Source organism: Trichechus manatus, unplaced genomic scaffold (genome assembly GCF_000243295.1).
Source record: "Trichechus manatus latirostris isolate Lorelei unplaced genomic scaffold, TriManLat1.0 scaffold00024, whole genome shotgun sequence".
NCBI classification, from domain to species: domain Eukaryota; kingdom Metazoa; phylum Chordata; class Mammalia; order Sirenia; family Trichechidae; genus Trichechus; species Trichechus manatus.
This window is the reverse complement of record NW_004443960.1, coordinates 8163229-8186579: the sequence shown is the minus strand read 5'-3', so window position 1 is coordinate 8186579 and position 23351 is coordinate 8163229. Positions and strand designations below refer to the sequence as shown.

The 23351-nt window shown below is 51.5% G+C and overlaps 1 protein-coding gene across 1 annotated transcript; it reads right to left on the bottom strand.

The window, feature by feature from the left end:
* Positions 1–3181: 3181 nt before the first annotated feature.
* Positions 3182–23277, bottom strand: METTL22 (methyltransferase 22, Kin17 lysine). Its single transcript, XM_004373241.2, has 11 exons — positions 23216–23277; positions 20648–20815; positions 18666–19049; positions 14092–14132; positions 13858–14002; positions 11223–11294; positions 9357–9410; positions 7322–7402; positions 6976–7078; positions 5052–5220; positions 3182–3293 (listed from the first exon to the last, which is right to left on the bottom strand). Exons 2-11 carry the CDS (start codon positions 20778–20780, stop codon positions 3258–3260), a joined length of 1218 nt encoding a protein of 405 aa, XP_004373298.1. The 5' UTR covers positions 20781–20815; positions 23216–23277; the 3' UTR covers positions 3182–3257.
* Between the last annotated feature and the right edge of the window lie 74 nt (positions 23278–23351).

Below are 23351 nucleotides of genomic sequence, written 5' to 3'. Positions count from 1 at the left end.
GACACAAAAATTGCTTAAAGAGAGACAGTGTGGGGCTGTGGAAAAAGCGTGGGTCTGGAGTCAGATGTGGGTCCCAAGCCTGACTCTGCCACTTGGCAGCTGTGTGATGCTGGGCAAATTCCTTAATCTCTCTGAACTTCAGCTTCTCTTATGTAAAACAGGGATCTTTTTAGAGTCTTTATGACAGAAGAACAAACAAATAATAGGTTTTAGAAGAAGTGCAGCCAGAATGCTCCTCAGAAGTGAGGAAGGTGAGATTTTGACTCCTTTACTTGGGACATGTCATCAGGAAAGACCCGTCTCTAGAAAAGGACATCATCATTGGTGAAGTAGAGGGTCAGAGAAAATGAGGGAAACCCTCAAGGAGAGGGACTGGTGTAATAGTCAAAATAATGGACTCAAACACACTAATGATCAAGAGGATGGAGCAAGACCAGGCAAAATGTCATTCTGCTACATATGAGGTCACCATGAGTCAGAGCCAACTCAATAGCAACTAACAACAAATAAGATTTAGAGATAGTTTAGTCTATAGGTTTTCTGAGAGGAGCCCTGGTGGCAAAATGGTTAAGCACTTGGCTGCTAACTGAAAGGTTGGTAGTTCAAACCCACTAGCCGCTCCAAGGGAGAAAAGACTTGGTGATCTGCTCTTGTAAAGATTACAGCCTATGAAACCCTATGAGTCATTCTCTTGCATCTTCTTCACTTCCGGGTTAGCCTCAGACCCATTTTTCTCTCCTAAAGTAGCTAGTCCCCTTCTTCCAAGTCAGGGTCTCTCAATTTAGCACTATTGACATTTTGGGCCAAATACTTTTCTGGGTAGGGGGAGGGCTGTCCTGTGCACTGTAGGATGTTCAGCAGCATCCCTGGCCTCTACCCAGTAGATGAAAGTAGAATCCTTCCTCCTAGCTGTGACAACCCAAACTATCTCCAGATATTGCTCAGTGTTCCCTGGGAGGCAAAATTTCCCCTGGTAGAAAACCACTGTTTGGGTTGTAAGAATTCATAATAATAAGTAATAATTCATATCTAGTCATTCAACAAATATATATTGAGTACCTACTTTGTGCTAGACAATATGCCTCGGTTATAGTGATGTCTGATGATGCAAAGAGTTTGCACTTGATCACTAACCAGAAAGGTGATGGTTCAAACCCACTCAGCAGTACCATGGAAGAAAGGCCTGGCGATCTGCTTCTGTAGAGATTATAGCCAAGAAAATCCTATGAAGCAATTCTACTCTGTAACACATGGGGTTGCCATGAGTTGGAATCGACTCGATGGCAGTGGGTTGGTTGGTTATAGTGACGTTTAAGACAAACAAGGTTCCTGATCTCATGGAGGTTTTTTTCCTTTTAGAGCCTCAGTCTTCTCAACTGTAAAGTGGGTATAACCAGACTGTTGACTTCCTAGAGTTGCTGGGGGCTGAAAGAGTTCAGACTTGCAGATACCTGGCCCCTGGCAGAAGGACAAGCCAATGGCTGAGAGTGTGACAGATCCGGCAGTCTGAACTGCTGGGTGTTCTGGGGAGAAGCGAGCTGAGGGCAGGCGCAGGGGGAGCTGAGGGCATGGAGAGAAAGCAAAGCCAGGAGGCAGATCTGGGCTACCAGGGGCAGGCGGGGAGGGGTTGGCGGCCATGCTGGGCCCTGGCGGAAACTTACGCGGAAGCAAGAGGGGCAAGTGGGCTGCAGGGAGGGCCAGGGGGACGAGACCAAACTGGAGAGGAGGAGGGAGAAGGTGGGAATAGGGAGCGGGGAGTGACAGGGAGAGGTGGCGATAGACAGGAACAAACAGAAAAACAGATAGAAACCGAAATGACAGACAGATGCACGCACACGTGATGCAGACACGGGCAGAGGCAGGGAGCCAGAGTGAAGAACGGACACCCGAGGCAGGTCACCCCAGGGCGCCAGGTCAGCCGCACAGGCCACGAGAGTGAAGAACGGACACCCGAGGCAGGTCAGCCCAGGGCGCCAGGTCAGCCGCACAGGCCACGAGAGTGAAGAACGGACACCCGAGGCAGGCCACCCCAGGGCGCCAGGTCAGCCGCACAGGCCACGAGAGTGAAGAACAGACACCCGAGGCAGGTCACCCCAGGGCGCCAGGTCAGCCGCACAGGCCACGAGGAGCGGCGCCTGCGTTTGCTCTGAGCATACCTGATTTTGTTTATAAACGGTTAAAGCTAAAAGCAAGGCCACATACCACTGCATTTTGTTCCTGGGGCCAGTTCCTGCAGCTGCCACATGGGGCCCTCACCCCACATGGGGTCCTCACCGCAGGGATGAGCATAAGCAACCATGGAAGGCAACGAGGCTCTGGGGCCCAGTGGTGTTATTACAGCGACTGTGGCAACGACATTGAAGTCATTGTAAGCAGTGACCAGAGGGGAGCATAAAGACTGCAGGCACAGCCCTGGTTCCCCCAATGCAAGTGAATGGCCCCAGTGATTTACTGCAGTGAAATCAAGTTGAGAAAACTTGTCCAACTCGACCAAGCAGCCCTTGAAACGTCCTGGGACATGTATTACAAGCTGGCAGCATTAAAAACACAGGCAACTATCAACAACCTGTGATGCATTCATACAGAGGAATATTCCTTAGCCATAAAGAGAAGTGAAATCCTGCTACATGCTAGGGCATGGATACACTCTGAAAACATGCTCAGTGAAAGAAGCCAGATACAAAAGGACATATTGTGGGATCCCACTTATATATAAAATACCTAGACTAGGCAAGTGCATAGGGACAAAAGTTTATTAGTTGTAACTGGGGCTGGGGGCAAGGGAAAATGGGGTGTTACTGCTGAAGGGGCACGACGTTTCTGTTGGGGGGGATGAGAAACATTTGGAAATGGATAGTGGTGATGGTTACACAGCATGGTAAATATAATCAGTGTCACTAAATTGTACGTTCAAAATGGTTAAAACGGCAAATGTTTTGTTATATATATTCTAACACAATAAAATTAAAAAATAAAATAAAAAAAACAAGCAAACAAAAAACCACAGGCAACTTAACTGACTCCCAGCCCAGAGCGGTACCCAGAGATATCGTTCTCTGGTGGCTGTTGGAAAGCAACACCACACCCTAGACCCCAGAGAGCCCTCTGGGTCATACAGGCACATTTACCTTTTACTAAAGTGACAAAATCTCAAGCAAGTCACTTTGGTGAGCTTTTGATTTTATTGGAAACATATTTCAAGAACAGTTGAGAAGAGCCACTTCTCCGGGAGACGCCAAGCCTGTCGACGTGCCCCATCATGTGACTGGTTCCGCAGTGATCTTCCAGAGCTCCTGCAGCAAACAGAGAAAGGCGTTTTAAGCCTGAACTTGACGTAGGGCAATGGGACTGTGGCAATTTCACAAAGTAACTAGCACAGGGGAAAAGCTGACGCACTGCACATGCGTCACAGAAAGGGGAGCTTCAGCCCACCTCTTCCTTGCTGGCCGCTTTTTCTGCTTCACTGTGGGAGAGAAGCTGGATGGATAAAGCCCTGGCAGTAACCTAGGAGCGTTTGAGGGTCATGATCAAAAGGACCCAGGAGAAAGGCAGCAAGCTGTCACAACTTCTCCATTTTGAAGGGTCATAGGGAGACCCTCAACGAGATGGACTGACACAGTGGCTGCAGTAATGGGCTCAAACAGCAAAGACTGTGAGGATGATGTAGGACTGGACAGTGTTCTGTTGTTATACATAAGGCTGCTATGAGTTGGAGCTGACCTGACAGCACCTAACAACAACAACAAGGCACCGTGTACCGTGGCTGTTGAATTTTGTAAGGGGCTGATTTCTTGCGCGTGTGATATTCCTTTAAATGCTGGCAGGTGGAGAATGCACAAAACACACCACATTCTTAGTGGACACTGCATGCCCTCACTATCAGAGGTGGCCTTCATTTAAACATCTGAGTGTGCCATCGACTTGGAGGCTGCCTGAATGGACAGGGCAGCGGGCCGGCAGTGATAAAGGAAAGGTCCTCGCACAAAGAAATGACACAAATTCAATGCTACGTTTGCTGGGGAAAGAGGCAGGGAGCAAAAGAGAGCCCTTTATGACCCGTCATCCTCCTCTTCTCCTCCTCAGACCAGGCCTGGGTCTCCACAGCCCCAGGGGAAGGGAGGTCACAACCGAAATGCAAAGAGAACAGAAGTCAGTTCTCCATCTGTGGACTTGCATGGAGCCAGCTCCTGGCAATGCTAAGGGAGTGTCACAGGAAGCCATCCTGTAATCAGGGCGTGGTGTAACGTGACCTGCGGTGGGGTGTGGCTGGGCGAATGACTTGGTCTCGCCTGTTGCCGTGAGGATTAACCCAGATGGCGAGGAAAGGCACTTAGCATGGCATCTGGGGCGTGTTAGCTGTGTCACTAGGATGATTACTGGTGTTGTGTGCCAATGAGTCAACTCCGACTCATAGTAACCTCATGTGACAGAGGAGAGCTACCCCATAGGGTTTTCTAGGCTGTAATCTTTACGGGAGGTGATCGCCAGGTCTTTCTCCTGCAGGGACACTGGGTGGGTTCGAACCGCCGACCTTTTGGTTAGCAGCCAAGCACTTAACCGCTGCGTCACCAGGGCTCCTAGGATGATTACTAAGAGGGCTGATATGATGGAATCCCACTATGTCAGGCCTGGAAGGGCCACTGGTAATTAGACCAGCCTGTCTGGTTCAAGAGTGAAATGTGATCAGCAGCAGTCACACCCGGGGACCCTGTGCCAGGATCTCAACCCATCCAATTTCCCCTCCACTGAGTTGCTGCTCCCCGGACATCCTTCCAGCCTGGGTCTAGCTTCCTCTGGAGTCTGAACTGCCCACAGGGGACGAATGAGCTATAAAGGTGAAGGTTTGCATTCGCCGAGCAAGCCCCTTTGGAGATAGTTAAGAATGGGGCATCCCTCTGCCCATCCCTCCCACAGGTTTTCACTAATGAGAGTGCCACGCCTGCAGCCTTCGTTCCCTCAGGACTGCGGGGCGGGGGCTTTGACCTGGAGGGCTTGGCTCATCGCCTCCTTTGCCCCGGCATCACCCTTCCCCTCACACGGGCTGCACCTACCAGCTGCTGGATGCGCTCATAGGCGAGGCGCTGTGGAAAGGTGGCTTCCACTCGCTCCACAGAGAACCGCACCTTGCTGGAGGCGAGCTTCTCCAGCATGTGCAGGGAGGCACGGAAGTGGTCGTATGCTTCGCACGTCACGTCCAAGTGTCTCAGCGTGAAGTTCAGCCTGGAAACCAACCAGCCGACACAGAGTCCCCATCACGACTGGGGAGGGTTTGTTTTCTCCTCACAACCTGCTTTCCTGCTGCCTCACTGACCTTGCCTCACGCCAGTGGAGTTCAGCTGAGGGCTGCTGTGTGCTAAGCATCTCCTTCCTGGACCGGTTTGATGGCCTGGGAGGTGGAAATGGTCAGCACCCCCATTTCACAGATGGGGAAACTGAGGCTCAGAAAGGTGCAGTCCTACACCCAGAATTACACCGCTTGAAAGATGAAGACACAGTCTCTGCCTCCGAGGAGCTACAAACTGGTGTGAGAGGCACACCCGGGCGGTGCCTGAGGGCGATGCCTCCGAGTGCTTCTGCTGGCCGGCCCGCCTGCACCCAGCACGGAATCTGGTGCGTGGTAGCTGCCCAATGGAATTGTGAGGAATGAAGGAACAAAGGCAGTGGTAGAGGCAGTGCAGCGGGCTCTGAGAGCATGGAGGACAGAGATGGTGACCGCCAGAGTTGGGGGCTGGGGAGATTCCAGAGAGAGGGTGACTTTGGAACCAGTCCTTACATCATTCCCAGCCCTGACATTCTCACCTTCCAACAGCCTAACCTGCAAGACTATTCAACTTGAAATGCAAACTTTGCCTTTTTCTCTTTGAAGAAATTTTTTATTATGAAAAATTCCAAACACACAAAAGGAGTGAGAGCAGTGTAATGAACCACCACGAACCCAACCCTCAGCTTCAACTGCTGCCAACTAATGGCCACGCTCACGCAATCTCTGCTCTCCCCGGCCCCCACCACTGGGGTTTTGAAAAGCAAATGCCGGATAGCATAGTGTGTCCTCCATAAACGTCGGCGTAGATCTCGCAAAGATAAAGACTTTTTAAAAAACAAAACTGCAATGCCATTATCACACTGAAGACAAATTTAACAAAAATTCTTTCATATCAAATATCCAGTCAGGGTTCCATGTTCCTGACTGTTTCAATATTTCTCCTTTACAATTTACATAATCAGGATCCAAATGAGGTCCAGACATTGCTCTTGGGCGATACGTGCCTTGAAAGAAGGCCTCAACCTTATCAGCATAAACAACACTGCAGTGAACATGTAAGTATGTGTGGCTTTGTACACACCATGATCATTTTCAGATGTTGAATTGCTGGGTCAGTAAGGATGTTCAGTTTTATGGTTTGTGCTACATGTTCCAAACTGCCTCTCAAAAAGCTTTGGACTACTGTAGGTAATAGACAAAAATGTGTGCAAATTGTCTGACACTGGGTGTATCTCACAAGGTGGATACTCAATCAGTAGGAGTTGTATACTTTTGGATATTCAACTGGAAACGTCCTGGAGGGGGCTTGTTGGGCCGTGAGGCTCTGTCTGGACAGAAGGGGAACCTGGGGGTGCTGAGGAGTCAGACGGTGTCTTGGAGAGAAAGCTCAGAAAGAGAAGAGGCTACAGAGTGCGGTGGTGAAGCGTTCTGGCTCTGGTATACGTTTGCATTTGATGTGGCTTGGCCAAGCCGCTGAAGTCTCAGCCTTCCTCCTTCATCTGTAAAATGGGGACAAAGGCGCCTACTGATGGAGTTAGTATGCGGACTAAATGAGATCATGTATATAGATCATGTCTGCACAGGGTCTGGCCCACAGCAGGTGCCCAATAAATGGTAGTAAGTAACAATAATGACATTGATAAGAGTGCATTAGGAAGGTGAAAGTCTGGCTGACATGCAGGCCAGCTCTGCCCTCGCTGTGTGGCGCTCACCTCTTCTCCACCGACAAGATGACCGTGCAGGCGTTCTTCAGTCTGTGACTGAGTCGGTAGAGTGTTTTAAATAGGGCATCAGTTAAATCGTCATCATAAAACACTGTGGGGAAGAGAAAAAGCATTAGGGTGAAATATGCAAATATTAAAGAGATATATTTCTCAGGGGACCCATGTGGACATCCTAACAACACAGAATAGTGACAGTCCTCAGAATTAAAACTGCAGGTAGATGTGATAGAATGTTCTGGAAAGATGCTTCTGAGAACTCAGAGAACTCAGAAGGGGACACTGTGGCTTTTGCTGGTGTTACAACAAAACTTGCCATGGCAAAGACGTTTCTTACCTTCAGCTGCAAGAAGCACAGTGGTGTGATTGAACAAGTCAGAGACTTCCTCTTCTGACCAACTGAAGGGGACCTCAGGATCTGTGAAAGAAGAAAGAGAAGATGTCTTATGCTCGTTCCTTTCTCTGCTGCCCCCAACTCTCACCGAGACTGACTGAGAGAAGCTGCAGGAGAAGAAATGGGAGGACAGCTCAGTGCAGTGGGTACAAACAGTCCTGAGCCCCTGGCGCTCCAGCCTCAGATCCCCTTTCCGCAGGGGTCAACAGTGCCTTGCCAGGAAGTCTGACCTGACCAGTGATGGGGGGGGGGGGGCAGATTCCAGCCTCCGCCGTGGCCTGGGCCAGCAGCCTGTGCAGACATGATCTGCCCCAGGGAGTCTGACCTGACCAGTGAGGGGGGGGCCAGGTTCCAGCCTCTGCCGTGGCCTGGGCCAGCAGCCTGTGCAGACATGATCTGCCCCAGGAAGTCTGACCTGACCAGTGAGGGCAGGAGGCGGTGGGGGGGCAGATTCCAGCCTCTCCTGTGGCCTGGGCCAGCAGCTTGTGCAGACATGATCTGCCCCAGGAAGTCTGACCTGACCAGTGAGGGCGGGAGGCGGGGGGGGGGCAGATTCCAGCCTCTGCTGTGGCCTGGGCCAGCAGCTTGTGCAGACATGATCTGCCCCAGGAAGTCTGACCTGACCAGTGAGGGCGGGAGGCGGGGGGGGGGCAGATTCCAGCCTCTGCTGTGGCCTGGGCCAGCAGCCTGTGCAGACATGATCTGCCCCAGGAAGTCTGACCTGACCAGTGAGGGCGGGAGGCGGGGGGGGGGGCAGATTCCAGCCTCTGCCGTGGCCTGGGCCAGCAGCTTGTGCAAACATGATCTGCCCCAGGGAGTCTGACCTGACCAGTGGGGGGGGGCCAGGTTCCAGCCTCTGCCGTGGCCTGGGCCAGCAGCCTGTGTAGACATGATCTGCACCACAGCCATGGCACTCAGCCCCCTGATCGGCTGTGTGACCAAGAAAGTCCCTTCCCCACTCTGGGATTGTTTTCATGTCTATAAACCAAAAAAAAAAAAAAAAACAAAAACCCAAATCCATTGCCGTTGAGTCGATTCCAACTCATAGTGACTCTATGGGACAGGGCAGAACTGCCCCGTATTTCCAAGGCTGTAAATCTTTACAGGAGCAGATTGCCAGGACTTTTGTCCCATGGAGCCACTGAGTGGGCAAGAACCACCAACCTTTTGGTTAGCAGCTGAATACTTAACCATTGTGCCACCAGGGTTACCAGAATGGGGCTAATACTTCTGTCTTAGGACTGGTGGGAAGTGCAAAAGGTCATATCCTAAATGTTATGGCTACCGTTGTTGAGCGTCCACTTTGTACTAGACACTTCACACAGACTTTTCTCTAACAGCAGTACACAACTTTTGTGGGAGCGGTTTAGACTATGCATGCATTTACATGTATTTACATATATAAGGCATGCAAAGTGCGTGGCAGGTGACAGGGACTCAACAAGTAATGATTTACCTCACCTGTCAGTCTGACATCTGACAGAGAAAAGAAACCTTTACGTACACTGAAAAAGCAAGAAAAAGCTGAAGTGATTTGTGTGAGACGTTTAGAACCCACCTGCCTGACTTCCTGCTGTGGCTGAGGGCAGGCCACCAAGCAGGAGGCTGCTTCCTGGCCTGGGACAAGGAGGGACTCTCGGGCACCACTGTTTGGTGTGGAAATGGTCTAAACCCCAGAGACGCACAGACGTGGGTTCAAACCCTGACCTTGCCATTTACTAGCTGTGTGACCCTGGGCAGATGGCTTAACCTCTCTGAGCGTCAGCCTTCACTCATAACTCAGGGACGACCACCCCTACACAGTGAGACTGTGAGGCCCGAACAACAAAACGAATGTAAGGGGCCTGGAACATAGCAGGTGCTCCAAGAATGGCAGCTGACACTCATCGCCCAGCAGAGGAAGCTGCGTGAGTCGTGGGACTCTGCTGCTCAGCCAGGGCCACAGCACAGAGCTGTAATGGGGAGCCACAACACACACCGATGCAGAGGTCATCTTTCAGCCAGTCCAGTTCTCTGACCTTGACTATTCCTCCTGTGTGAGAACAAAAAGATACATAGAACTTCCCACACTCCAAAAACAATTAGGAAGAAAGATAACTTTTTACACTATACACCAAAATCCATCCATCCATTCTCGCCCTCTCAACCACCAATCCACCCACCCATCTATCCATCCTCCCATCCATACTCTCACCCTTCCTTTTATCCTCCCCCTCCTATTCATCTATCCACCCACCCACCCATCCATCCATCCATCCATCCACCCACCCACCCATTCATCTACCCACCCACCCACCTATCCATCCTCCTTCCCATCTATCCAACCATCCACCTATCCATACTCTCATTCTTCCTTCCATCCTCCCTGCTCCTATCCATCTATCCACCCACCCATCCATCCATCGACCCACCCACCCATCCATCCATCCGTCCGTCCGTCCGTCCGTCCATCTGTGCACTCATCCTTCAAGCGTTTTTTCGACTGCTAAGTATCAGGTACTTTGCCAGGCACAGGGAATGCACAGACTAACTAGACATGGTCTCCATCCTTGGGGATCAACCAGCCAGGACATGAGACTGGTGGGTTAATCAACAACTACAGGTCAGCGTGGTGAGGGGAACGTGAAAACGATGTACCAGGCACACAGGAGAAGAGAAAGGAACTCTTCTGTCAGACCACAGGATGGGAGGGGAGGCTTCAAAGAGAAGGAGGTTCAAGCTTTTGCCCTTTCTTGCTTGCTCCTTCCTTCTTCTATTTGTTAGCTGCCTACTATACACTGGGCATTCAGTAAACACAGACACAGACCTAGCCCTGCCCTCATGGAGCGTGCAGTCTAGTGGGGGTGGCAGTCATTAATCAGCGAATCACAAAATGGTAAAATGCTGAGGCTCCAGGTATCATGGGAATCTGTGAGGGTCCTTTGACCTCATCTGGAGGTCTGGGGGTCTGAGGGTGATCAGGAGTTCACAGGAGGAAGAGGAAGAGTATTCCAGACAGAGGGATGGCAAAGGCCCCGAGGGAGGAGACCCTCCGAGAAGGCGAGGCTGGTGGGAGTGGAGAGAGCCAGGCATGAGGCAGGGAGAGGGCTGCAGAGAGGACAGGGGCCTCGCCCTGCAGAAACCGGGCCACGCGGAGGGATTTGGTCTTTACACCGGGAGCAACGGGAAATTCTGAAGGGCTGGGAGCCCATGGGGCTGGAGTGACCTGACCTGAGTCTGGAGAAGGCCCTCAGGTGGCCCCGAGGGGGACGGTCTGGACGGGGTAGACCAGTTAGGAGACAGCTGCTGTCGTCACCTATCACTGAGGTGTTCCCGCAGGTGGTGCAAGTGTCTGACAGGCAGATGGGGTCGGGGAAGGGGGCAATCCCAGGGAGAGGGAGGGTAACGTGAAATGAGCCCCTGGCAGGCTGGATGACAGGACTGGGCAGTAGGACTGCAGGGAGAGCAGGCGGGAGGAGCAGGCAGGGCAGGGCAATGAGGTCTGGACGTCATCCTGCAAGTGACGGGAGCCCTGGGAGGTTTCTTGGTGGAGGGCGGAGTGGTCACTCAGGGTGCCCACGGAGGACAGCCTGGATGGCGAGCACGGAGAGGGGGAGACCAGGCAGGCAGCTTGGCCGGCATCCAGGCTCGAGGATTGGACTGAGCTGTGGTGGCAGGCGTAGGAAGGAGGAGATGGCCCCAGGACACAGAATCATCGAAGTCACGTGAGGGCCAAGACAGTGGCCACTCCTCCTTCACCTGGGGGCCAGGGGAGCGGGTGGAGCTCTGCCTCTCTGTGTTGCCGCAGTGGGTGCCTGTCTTACCTGCCCAGCGCAGAAACCTCCCTCCCAGGTGAACCACTCACCTCCAGCAGCAGTCAGGTGGCTATTGAGGGCGATGTTTCGCTGGCACATGGCCAAGAGATCGGCACCAACATCTGCAACGACAGAAGGGCAGGTCAAAGAGCGCCGGCTGGCACGGCAGCATCATCTCCACGCTTCTGCCCGGGAAGAGCTGACAGCAACAGTATGAAGGAAGATGGCGTGTCTGCAGACGGGCAGAGTGGAAATTAGAGGAAAGCACCTGCCGGGTTTTTTATTACCAAAAGGGAGATATGCACTTAAGGCCCTTTTTGATGTCCCCCCTGACTGGAAGATGATCGCCCTGGTGGGGACAGAACCTGTGTGTACCTCAGAGGGAGGGGTGAGCGTGCCTAACATTTTCTGAGCGTATAAAACACACAAAGCACTTCCCGCCGTTCGCCCTTTCAAGGCTGATGACAATCTCCTGGGCCAGTATCACGGGTCTCACTTTATAGGGACAGCCACGTGGACAAAGCCCTCCAAGTAGTAGGAGTGGGAGTTGGGATCTGAACCCAGGTTTTTCTGACTCCAAAATCTAGGCTCGCTCTTTTGACACCCTAGAAATCAGAGCCAGAAGGGTGTTTTGCGGTGATTAATCCAGACCCAGAGCAGACTCGAGCAGGCCGGAGACACTCTCACGCTCAGCTCAGGTGGTCCCCTGCCATCTATGCCTCCCTCCGAGCCCCTCGCCCACTCTGACGAGGTGCGATTTCTCAGCATTTCAACAGAACTGACTCGTGGTACAGTGAGTCCTCCCTGGGGGAAGCAGTGCTTTGCCAAAAATTAATGTTCAGTTAGGAGAACCTATGTGTGTTGGGTAAGAATGTAATGACATCTGGAGGGCCACTGTGGGTGTGGACCCCCAACCCACCCCACGCCCCATCTCCAGGGACCCTGCATTGCCGGTAGAGGGTAGGAGCCCCTGCTCACCAAAGGAGAAGGACCAGTCCCTTCCCCAGGGCCCCAGGAGATGGAGCACATTGGCAGGGTATGCCCAGCAGCACCAAGCTTGGATGAAGTCAGGGCGAGCTCAATGGCTTTTAAGTCACCATTTATGAACGTTTTTGTCCAAAGAGATATTACGTGGGATTCTAGTGCACAGGACAGGTAAGAAAGGAGCAGTGCTGGCTGGATAGGGTTTGGGGTCCTGGAGCCCTGGGTCTAGGCCCCCTTTATCCCTTTGCTAGTCCCAGAGGGAGCTCATGAACTCTACTCCAGGGAACATGGTTTAAAAACCCCTATACAACGAAACTTTCTCCAGCTGGGTGGGTTCGATCTGCCAACCTTTCATAGCAGTTAACTGCTTAACTGTTGTGCCACCAGGAAAGACCTAGTGATCTGCTCTCCTAAAGATTACAGCCTAGAAAATCCTATGTGCAGTTCTACTCTGTCACATGGGGTCGCTATGAGCTGGAATCAACTCGACAGCACCTAATAACAACAACATGTAAGGCTCAGATTACTTCAAAATGAAAAAAAAAAAGATTAAAAAAGCATGTTGGCCATATATATCCAAAGCTTATGACCATACCCATTTCTAAGAATCTAGTCTGAGGATTAACAGGCAACAAAGTGCAAAGATATTCATTTCAATGTTACCGACAGATACAAAGAAACATGGAAACAACCAAAATGTCTAGCAATAGGGGTATGGTTAAAAAAAAAAAAAAAAAAAGACAAAATATTATGTAGTCATTAAAAGTCATGTTCATAAATAATTTCTTATGACATGGAAACGTGCTCATGGTAAAATGTTGTTAACAGCAGGATATAGCACCATATACATATGTAATTTGATTTCAGCTGTCGTTTGGCTGTCTGTACACAAAAAAGAAAAGAGATTGTGAAAAAATATAAAAACAGTTAAAACAGATTCTAAAACGTAAGCTCTCCAAGGGTAGTCCCTTGGTCTGTTCTATTCGCTGCTGGATCTCTCGCTTCTAGAACTGAGTCTGGCACACAGTAGGTGCTCAATAAATTGTACACTGCTGAATGAATCTGGGGCTTGTAAAATTGAGTGATTTTTATTTGCTGCTTTACACAATCTCCACAAAGAGTAGGCAAGACTTGCATAATCGGGGAGAAAAAATCACCCCAAAACCTGTTTTTAAAGCCTCATCCAATGGCTGTCGAGTTAACTCTGACTCATGGCGACCCCGTGTGTGTCAGAATAGAACTGTGCTCCATAGGGTTTTCAAGGTTGATTTTTCCAAAGTAGATTGCCAGGCTTTTTTTCCCAAGGTGCCTCTGGGTGGACTTGAACTTCCAACCTTTGGGTTAACAGCTGAGCATGTTAACCATTTGCACTACCCAGGGACTCTTTACAGCCTTATGAAAGGGCCCATTCCTCATGGTTTCCTGAGCTGTTTGCTCTCTCGGGGGTGTGAGCGGAAGGAGCAACAGAGGCACCAATGCCTCTGAAGCATAAACGGCCTTGTATCTGTTGGGTGACATCACCTCCACTGACTTGGTGTCGATGGGTCATTCTGATAATATTGAGAAAACAAGGCAGGGGGAGAAACCAGGAAACAAGACAGAGAAATTAATGGTAGTCAACGTCCATGTTTTAGTCACCTGCCTTTGTTTTTCCGTACATTCAGCATAAGCTTTGTGACGCCTGGGACATCAGGTCCTCACCTGTACAGTACACAGTCCGGGCAACGGTGGCTGTGACGATGCTGGCGAGCCCTGTGCCCGCCCCGAGCTCCAGCACGGTGCATCCCCGGAGGAGGTCTTGTCGGAACAGGATGTAGTCCACCAGGAGCAGGGCGCCCCGCCACACCTGCACGGAGACCGACAAGCAACGGTGGGCAGCGTGAGGCCCCTGGGAGAACACTACAGGGCCAAGGGAAGTGGACAAGACCTACCCACCTGCTTGCCAACGTCTTCCAGGGGGGTGGCCATGGTGTGCTCTGGACCAAGAGAGAAATGCCCACTGTGAAAATGGGGTGGACAGAAAACCACAGACAGGGGGCTCGCGGCAATCTGCAAACCTGGTCAGACGGGCGTGCGGTTAGCGTTCTAAAGAAAAGCAGAAAAACAGGCCATGCCACTGGCTGGGCGGGGGTGTGTGAGCTTGGCTCATGGGCTGGCCCCATGGCCGTGACGGTCAGTCTCTGTGTCAGCCTGGCCAGGCTGCTACTGTCCACACTAATTTAATCAATCCCTCACCCAGGTGCTGTGGTGACAGTACTGTGTAGATGGGGTTAACACCTATGATCAGCTGGCCTAAAGTAAAGCAGATTACTTTCCATAATGTAGGTGGACCTTATTCAATCAGTTGAAGGCCTTCAGAGCAAAAAAATGTTTTCCGAAGAAGAAATTCCGCCTTAAAACTGCACCATCAACTCCTGACTGAGTTTTCTAGCCTGCCCTACAGATTTTGGACTTGCCAGCCCTACAAATGTGTGAGCCAATTCCTTAAAATAAATCTTTTAATATATCTATGTCTATAAAAACCAGCTGCCATCAAGTCAGCCTTCACTCATAGCAACCCCATGTGTCAGAGCAGAGTCGCCCTCCACGGGGCTTTCAATGGCTGATTTTTCCAAAGTAGATTGCCAGGCCTTTCCTCTGAGGTACCTGTGGGTAGCCTCAAACGTCCAACCTTTCAGTCAGCAGCAGAGCGTTTGCACCTCCCAGGGACTCTGTCTGTATTTCTATCTATATCCTATTGGTTCTGCTTCTCTGGAGAACCCTGACTGATACTATGGCTTTCTCTTCCAAATAACTGGGCATCTCTCCCCCAACACACTGCAGACTAGAGACACAATAGGGCTTGATCCCAACCTAATTAAACACACACAGCACATTACACTTTTTATGTTCAATAACTGCACATTACGATGATAATGTATTTATCCTGTTTTGATCAACTATACGCTACTAATAATTGCAACTCATTCCAAAACATTTTATTACACTTCGAATCACACGAGAAATTAACAAAATAAGTTTGAATTTATATCCTTTCTTAACCAAAGGGAAGTATGGTAAATAATTCACGAGTATTCTCAAGCACAAAATATATTAGGATAAAACACGGGGGGTGGGGTGGGGTGGGGGGAAGAGAATAGAAATACGAGATGAACGAGCAAAAGAATGATATAAAACATCTTTGCTGTTAAGTCAAAACTCACTCTTGTATTTTTACACGAGATGGTAACAGCTGCCAAATTAAAGTGCGCATGCACACACACACACAAACAGTAGGGTGGCTTTGTACGCTTGTCAGACTCACACGAATCTAACCACATGCAACAAAGAAGGAGCAGGGACAGAGCGAGCAAGAGAAGGGAAAGACTGGAGAACGATAGTGCAAATACAGCCCGAGTGGTACAAACGGTCACGACATTCGGCTGCTAACCAAACGGCTGGAGTCCACCCAGGGCGCCTCAGAAGGCCTGGCGATCTACTTCCTAGAAATCAGCCACTGAAAACCCCATGGCGCACAGTTCTACTCTGACACGCATGCGGCTGCCGTGGGTCAGAGCAGACCCGACATCAACTGGTTTGTTTTTTTTTGGTTGGACTTGAAATTGTGGTTTGGAAGTTACTTTTAATAAAATATGCTCCTTTCAGAAGGACTTTCGATGGCTATGGCCTACCATGTAGCCACGTGGTTTAAAACAGAAGCAGAAATATCCCCACTGACACACCCACAGTGAGTTGCTTCATTAAACATTTTTTGGACACCTTCTCCATGCCAGGCGCTATGCGAAATGCTTCATGAGCAATATCTCATTTAATTAGTATTATCTCAAAACCACCCAGCGAAGTAAGTTCTAGTAGTATCTCCTTCCCCTTATAAAAAAAAAATCTGTGCATCAAGTCAACTCCAACTCCTGGAGACCCCACGTGTGTCAGAATAAAACCGTGCTCTACAGGGTTTTCAATTTTTCGGAAGTAGATCACCAGGCCTTTCTTCTAAGGTGCCTCTGGGTGGACTCGAACTGCCAACCTTTCAGTTAGCAGCCGAACACTTAACCATTTGCACCACCCAGTGACCCTACACCTTGCAGATGAGGAACGTGAGGCTGGATAAGGTGAAGCAGGCTGTCTGAGATCAGAGCTAGCAGCGGCAGATGTGGGATTCTGCCTCGGGCCATTGGGTTCCAGAGCTCGTGTTTGCTGTTTGACTGCTTTTTACTCCCCCACCCCCAACTTCGGAGAAGGGAGAACGTGAAAGCATCCCCAGGGACAGGGTTTGAACAGCCCTGGGCAGAGGCCTCCCAGAGGGAAGGGCGTAGTGACTCCCCTGGCACGCTGAAGGCCTGGGGAGCGGGTCACGAGGCCTCCTCTGGCTGTTCTCCTTTCCACAGCCCTGCTCCAGGTCCTTCGTGTAGGCAGCCTCCACCCACTGCCTGTCCCCCCTGCCCCCATCTGTGCAGCCCCACCTCTCACCCCCCTCTGGTTAAGGCCTGGCTCGTAGCTCCCCTCATTGGGTCCTCCTCCCCATCACCCATCCTCACCTTCCAAAGTCTCCCTGGCAAACCCTGTCCTTGGCGCTCGGTCCCTGGTGCCCCGAGGGTTCCTGCTGCCAGGGAGCCTCCCCTCAGGGTCTTGGCCGCACGCACATGGTGTGTGGTTTTCTGAGTGGCTTTGTGGACAAAGTTCTGCCTCACCAGCTGTATTCCCAGGGGGTGGTCTGCCTCCCTTTCGAGATGTCAGACAGACCTGGTGTGACCAGGCTTTGTCACCTTCTAGCTGGTGACTTGAGGCACGTGACTTTAGGAGCTGCAGCTTCCTCTTTTACGGATGCAGACACATTGCCACCTCGCTCGTGGGGTTGTAACGGGGTTCAGCCAGAGAATGCTTAGCAGAGAGCAAGGGCTCAGGGTGTGCTTGAAAGCCACTGACCTAGATAAAGCCCTGAGCCCTGGGGCAGCTGGTTGTTCCTGAAGCCCAGGGAGGGGAAACGATCAGCCCAAGGTCACACGGGAAAAAACCCAACTACTTAGATCAGAATAAGTCACGGTGTTTTTATAAGGCCAAACGGAAACAAAGGGGACTTAAAAACCAAGTCAGGTGGGAACGGACAAAACTGGCTTCAGATATAACTTCTGCTGCCCATCAATGACAAAAAAAAAATGCCGAGGCAGCCCGACAAATCCAAGAATGAGACGCTCAGGGACAGGCGGAACAAAAGAGCGACCAGCTTCCCACGATGCTGGGGGATCCCTGGGATTAGACCTGTAAACCCCGAACAAATTCTCCACGAAGTCCAGTCAACACAGAGGCCGAGAAGCCGGCGCAGCAGGTCTTAGGGGCACAGTTCTCTCGTGTGCTGCATGCTGCTCGAGTCCGAAGGGCGGAGAGATTCTGGGACTCCCCCTCCCACCCTGTGCTTCAATGGGTGGATTTTCTTCTTTGGGATGACCATCACTGTGATCATCAGCATGATCATGGTGAATGCCTGGCACATCTGCTTAGGGAAGAGGCAAGGCATCACGTCCAGCGGTGCGACCCTGCTGACTTCCTGGCCTCCCCATTTGGGGTCAAGGGCTAGCTCCTTCCTCCAGTGGAAAGTCACATTTTATGTTCCAACAACCCCAAAGGCATCACAAGAGCATCAAAGACTAACTAGCCTGGGGACCTGCATCAATGAGGACCTGTGTCCTGCCACTGTCAGATTCTGAAAGTACAAGTCCCACCCTGTCTGCTAACTCAGTCTGTACATCTGTACACCTCCTCCTCTGCCAGGTCTCCTCTCTCCCCATCCGGAGCAATCCCCAGATTAAAGGTGATGGCAGCGCACCTTTACTGAGCGCCTGTTGTGCGTCAGGCACTGTGCTGAGAGACTGACATGCACCATCTCTCTGAGTTCCTCACAGTAAGAGGCTGCTACACCCATTTTACAGACATGGAAACTGAGCCCAGAGAGGCCAAGCAACCTGCCTATGGCTTCCTGATGCCAGCCCAGCCCAGCCTTCCATGAACTCTACTTGTGACCCCACGCCCCTGGTATGTTGAGTCCAGATCAGAACATCGACGTGGGGGGAAGTAGCAGCAAGGATTCCTGGAGGAGGGGATGGCTATGGTGGGACTTGAACGGCAATTAGAATTATTAAGGAAGCAGAGACGGGGGTCAGGTACTCCGGGAGGGAGGCATGAGGCAAACAAAGACCCTTGGGTGAGAAAGCATGGAAGGGTGTGAGGGGGGTGAGGAGAGGTGGTGGGCGAGTTGAGGCTGGAGAGCTGAGTGAGGCCATGCCACACAGGGCCTTGGAAGTCAAGCTGAGTCGTCTGGACTCTACCCTGGGTGGGTTTTAGAAGCTCCCCCTGCAGGCAGCAGCACTGCTTGCTCTCAGTCTCACCCTAGCTGGCTCTGATTGCCCGTCTTGCCGTGTAACACCCAGCCTGGGCCTGAACACAGAGCCAGCACTCAAACCACATGCGTTCCCGGACGGGTACTGGGGGCTGCAGGCAAGCCAGACCTTTATTACCTATTCTGATGACACTGTAGAGGCTGCTCTCTTGTGCTTCGTCTCCTATGATGTCGTCTTCCTCCTGTCTGAGAATCACGGGGTGTACCTTGTCTCTAGAAGGCCTGGCTGGGTCGGGATCAGAGGCAGCCCGTGGTCTTCTCACCACGTCCAAGTCCCCGTCCTCGTCCAGCTGGGCTCCTGACCCATCCTGGCCGGCGGTGTGAGCTCCGGTCTGGAGGGAGAAACCCTTGTGACTGTGGTCACTCCCCGGAGGGGACTCCGGGGGGCCTGTCCCAGCGGGCGGAGTGTTGTCTGTTTGAGTGTCTCTGTGGTCTCCACCCTCAACCCCTGAGTCGGCCAACGAGTCCTGGCTCCACAGGAGCTTGAAATGGGACAGGAAAACTGAAAGGCAAAACAAAAACAAAATGGGACGGCGGTGTTTCCAAGGGGCCTTCTTTTCTTCTTCTTTCTCTCCTTCTTTTAGAAAATCTGACTTCTAAGTTTGATTTGGAACAGTTTTAAAGGCCAGGAGGAGACATACTAATGCTGGCAGAGAAGGCCCATTTGCTTCAGCCATGATGCTGGGACCACCAACAGCAGCAACGACCACCACCAGGAGCAGCCGACATTTTATGACCAGCTACAATGTGATAGGCACTTGGCCCACATTACCTCAGTGAATCCTCACAATTGCTACGAGGGCAGTATTCACAAACGAGGAAACGGAGGCTTAGGGAGGTCACTTAAGCGAGCTGACCAAAGCCATACGGCCACTGCGTGGCTGAAGCTGAGGCAGGGTTCAAACCCGGTCAGCTCGCTCCTAAGCACACGCCCTTCTCACTACTCCGCTCCACCTCTTAAGGCCTGTATGAGGACCTGAAGTGCCCTGACTGTTTGGTGGCCAGAAAGCCACAGGGGTGAGTCTCAATAAGAATCTGTGAGCAGGAGAGAAGGGCAGAAGGCAGGAGGGCACAGACTTCAGAGCTAATCATCCTGGGCTGGAACCCTCCATGTACCCCTAAGTAGTCTGACTCAGGGCAAGTCACCTCTCTGTTCGGAGCCTCAGTTTCCCCATTTGCAGAACGAGGAAACTAGCACCTCCCCCCCAGTCACCCCATCCTGAGGGCAGGATGGGGCACTGAATATAAGCACCTAGCATGCAGTAGGCGCTCAAGACGCGTTGTTCCCATCCTTTCCTTCCCCTTCTGTTCCTTTCACACTGCCGTACATAGATGGAGCTCACACTTTTCCCCCTTCTGCAAGGAAAATGCCATCGTGAGTACCCCAGGCAGAGCCACAGCAGACAGGGCCTAGTTACAGCTCTTGCCTCTGGGCCTTTGTACGGGCTGTTCCCTCTGCTGTGGTGCCTGTGCTTCCTCCTTTGTCTGGGTACACTCCTTTCGGGTTCAGGATGGAGTTCAGGCTTCTCCTCTATGCTGCCCCCCTGCTCAGCCACCTGCATAGACTGCCTGGCTGTCTCAGTCTCCTCCTTCTGGGACTTGCTCTTTCCTCCTGCATACCCCACCCGCCGCAGCAGAGGGGAGCTTTTGGAAAATGCAAATACAATCACAGCATCCCCCTGAAGCTCCTGACCCTCCAGTGGCTTCCCATGACTCTTAGAATGAAATATAGACTCCTCGCATTGGCTTATGAGGCCCTTTTATCTCGCGCTACTTCTCCCTCGTGACACTGTGGCCAGGGGCGGGGGTGGGGGTGGAGAGCAGGGGACAGGTGGAGCCCCCAGTGCTGTCTGCCCTACTGGACATGGGCTCACTGCGGATGGAGCTCGCTCACTCACTGCTGCATTCCCAGCATCGGGTCCTGGGCCTGGCACACGGGGAGCTCAGGAAACAGGTGCTCAATGAAGGGAGAGCACTGAGGAACTGGTGTCAGGATAATGGTTAAACAACGCAGTCTTCTCCCCAAAAAACATGAATGCGAGAAAACAGAAGACAGATGGGACCCCGGGGGCTGGGCTTCCGCCCACGTCCAGGCCTTACCGGGCTGCCCCGTGCCGTTCAGGCGCACCATGAGGTGTCTCTGGTTTGGGGTGTAGAGGTGGACATCTGACAGCACGGTGTCGCTTTTGAAGGTGACCTCGTCCATGGCTGGGCTGGGAGCTGGCTGGACCATGGCCCAGGCTCCACGTAAACCCTGGACAGGAGCACCTGAGAGGGAGAGAACATTCCTCAGGTCGGCGGGTCACGAAGGGGCAGAATGCAAACATACCCCTCCGAAAACCAAACCAGTTGCCATCAAGTCGATCCCACATGTGTCAGAGTAGAACTGTGCTCCACTGGATTCTCAGTGGCTGTGATCTTTCAGAAGGAGATCGCCAGGTCTTTCTTCTGAGGTGCTTCTGGGTGGATAGGAACCACCAGCCTTTTGGTTAGTAGCTGTTATGAACTGTGTCCCCCCAAAAAACGTGTGTCACCTTGGCTAGCCCATGATTCCTAGTATTGTGGGATTGTCCACCATTTTGTCACCTGATGTGATTTTCCTATGTTTTGTAAACCCTACCTCTATGATGTTAATGAGGTGGGATTAGTGGCAGTTATGTTAATGAGGTAGGACTCAATCTACAAGATTAGGTAGTGTCTTAAGTCAATCTCTTTTGAGACATAAAAGAGAGAAGCAAGCAGAGATATGGGACCTCATTACCACCAAGCAAGAAAAGCCAGGAGCGTGCACCCTTTGGACCCAGGGTCCCTGTGCTTAAAAGCTCATAGACCCAGGGAAGATTGATGACAAGGACATTCCTCCAGAGCTGACAGAGAGAAAGCTATCCCTGGAGCTGGCACCCTGAATTTGGACATCTAGCCTCCTAGACTGTGAGAGAATTAATTTCTGTTTGTTAAAGCCACCCACTTGTGATACGTCTGTTATAGCAGCACTAGATAACTAAGACAGTATCCAAGTGCTTAACTGTTTGAGCCACCCAGGGACTCCAAGGCAGTAAATCGCGTGGCATCACCCGGGAGAAAGTACTTCCTTTTCAAATAACTCTTCCTCAGGGAGAAAGTCTCAGAGCCTGGCAAGGAAAATAACCCAGCCAGAATTTAATTTTGTTTTGTTTGGATTGCATTCATTTTCACAGTAACCTTCTGTTTATGGCATGGGATCTGGTTTTCCATTTATACTGATAAAATAACATTTCTGTCCCTTTTTATTTTTTCCAGCTTTTTGAATATTTGATCATGCAAATCATAAAACAGAAAAGGGAACAGCAAAATAAACAACCAATTTTTCTTAAATACAGACCAAAAATAAACTTATGTTCTTAATTTTTAGTTGAATTTTCAATTAAAAAATTCCAACTACCCAGGCTTCCCATTAAATGAACCCTGCAATTGGGGGTCCCAGGCAAAGTAGAGTCCCTTTAAGGGGCTTTCTCCAGAACCAGTTATCTGGGAATAATGAGGCCTATTGTACCTATAAGGAGCCCCGGTGGTGCAGTGGTTAAGTGCTCGGCTGCTAACTGAAAGGTTGGTGGTGTGAACTCACCAGCTGCTTTGTGGAAGAAAGATGTGGTGATCTGCTTCCATAAAGATTACTGCCTTGAAAATCTTATGGGGCAGTTTTACTCTGCCCTATAAGGTTGCTATGAGTTGGAACTGACATGGCAATGAGTTTGGTTTTGTACCTATCTCAGGGCCTGGGTGAGGATTAAACAAGACGATGAGCACTTTCAGGGACCAGGACAGAGTAAACACTCAATAAATAGCAACTAGATTATCATTATAGCAATAATGATAAATATTACTAATGGGTGTGCTGAAAGGCTGGAAAAAGGCAATGCTGTTTCTATACTTAGGAACAGCTGACTCAGTCTCCCTCTGGGAATGCGGGGCCTATCTGGTCTTCTGGGCCCTCTCCACTGGGCAGAGCAGGGAATGGAGACCCAGATTGCAGAGGGGACACTCTGACAGGTGTCCTTGGTTCTTCTAAGGTTGACGGGGTCAGACTCCGACACTGTCCACGTTCCTCCCCTATGATTCCCCAGTCAAGGTTGCTTCCAGAAGCAGTTTACTGGGATCAGGGGCTTGAAATACCTCCCCGCCTCCCAGTCTTTCTCCCTGCCAGGAGCCACTCACTCATTCATTCAAAAATCAGGAACTGGTCGCAATTCCGTAACGGTTCACGGAGAATAGAGGGGAGGGTGTGAAGACTGAAAAGCTTGAGGAACCGAGGCCTAGGGGGTCGGGGAGTGGCTTGGCCCTGGCTAAAGTACAAATGGTCGGAGTCAGGAGACCCAGGGACACGCCTTCCCCCGTGGCTGCTCGCTCTCCTTGAAGTCCACCTTTGTGGGTTAAACACTGCTCTCTCACAAGGCAGTGACAACTCGGGCATCGCATTCCCTTTCTAATCGGAACCGAGGGGGCTTCCTGGACCCCAGGCAGAAACTCGGATGAGGACACGGTCTCCTCCCCTCAACACCCTTGTGAGTGGGGACGAGGCTTAGGACCCTGAGCTTCAGGTGCGTGGGAGCGGGAATTTAAAAGTCAGGATCAGCGCCGGGAGGCGACCTGTACTCTACCACGTCCCGCGGACCATCTGGGAGGGCTTACCTATAGCGGGGCGCAGTCTGCAGGGCCACCTGACCCTAACACAGCTGGGCTCAGGGGGCCGCCATAGCAGCCGGTCTGCGCAGGCGCGGCCCCGCCCCCCCATGCGCACCGCCCCGTGGCCGCGCCTCTCTGCCCG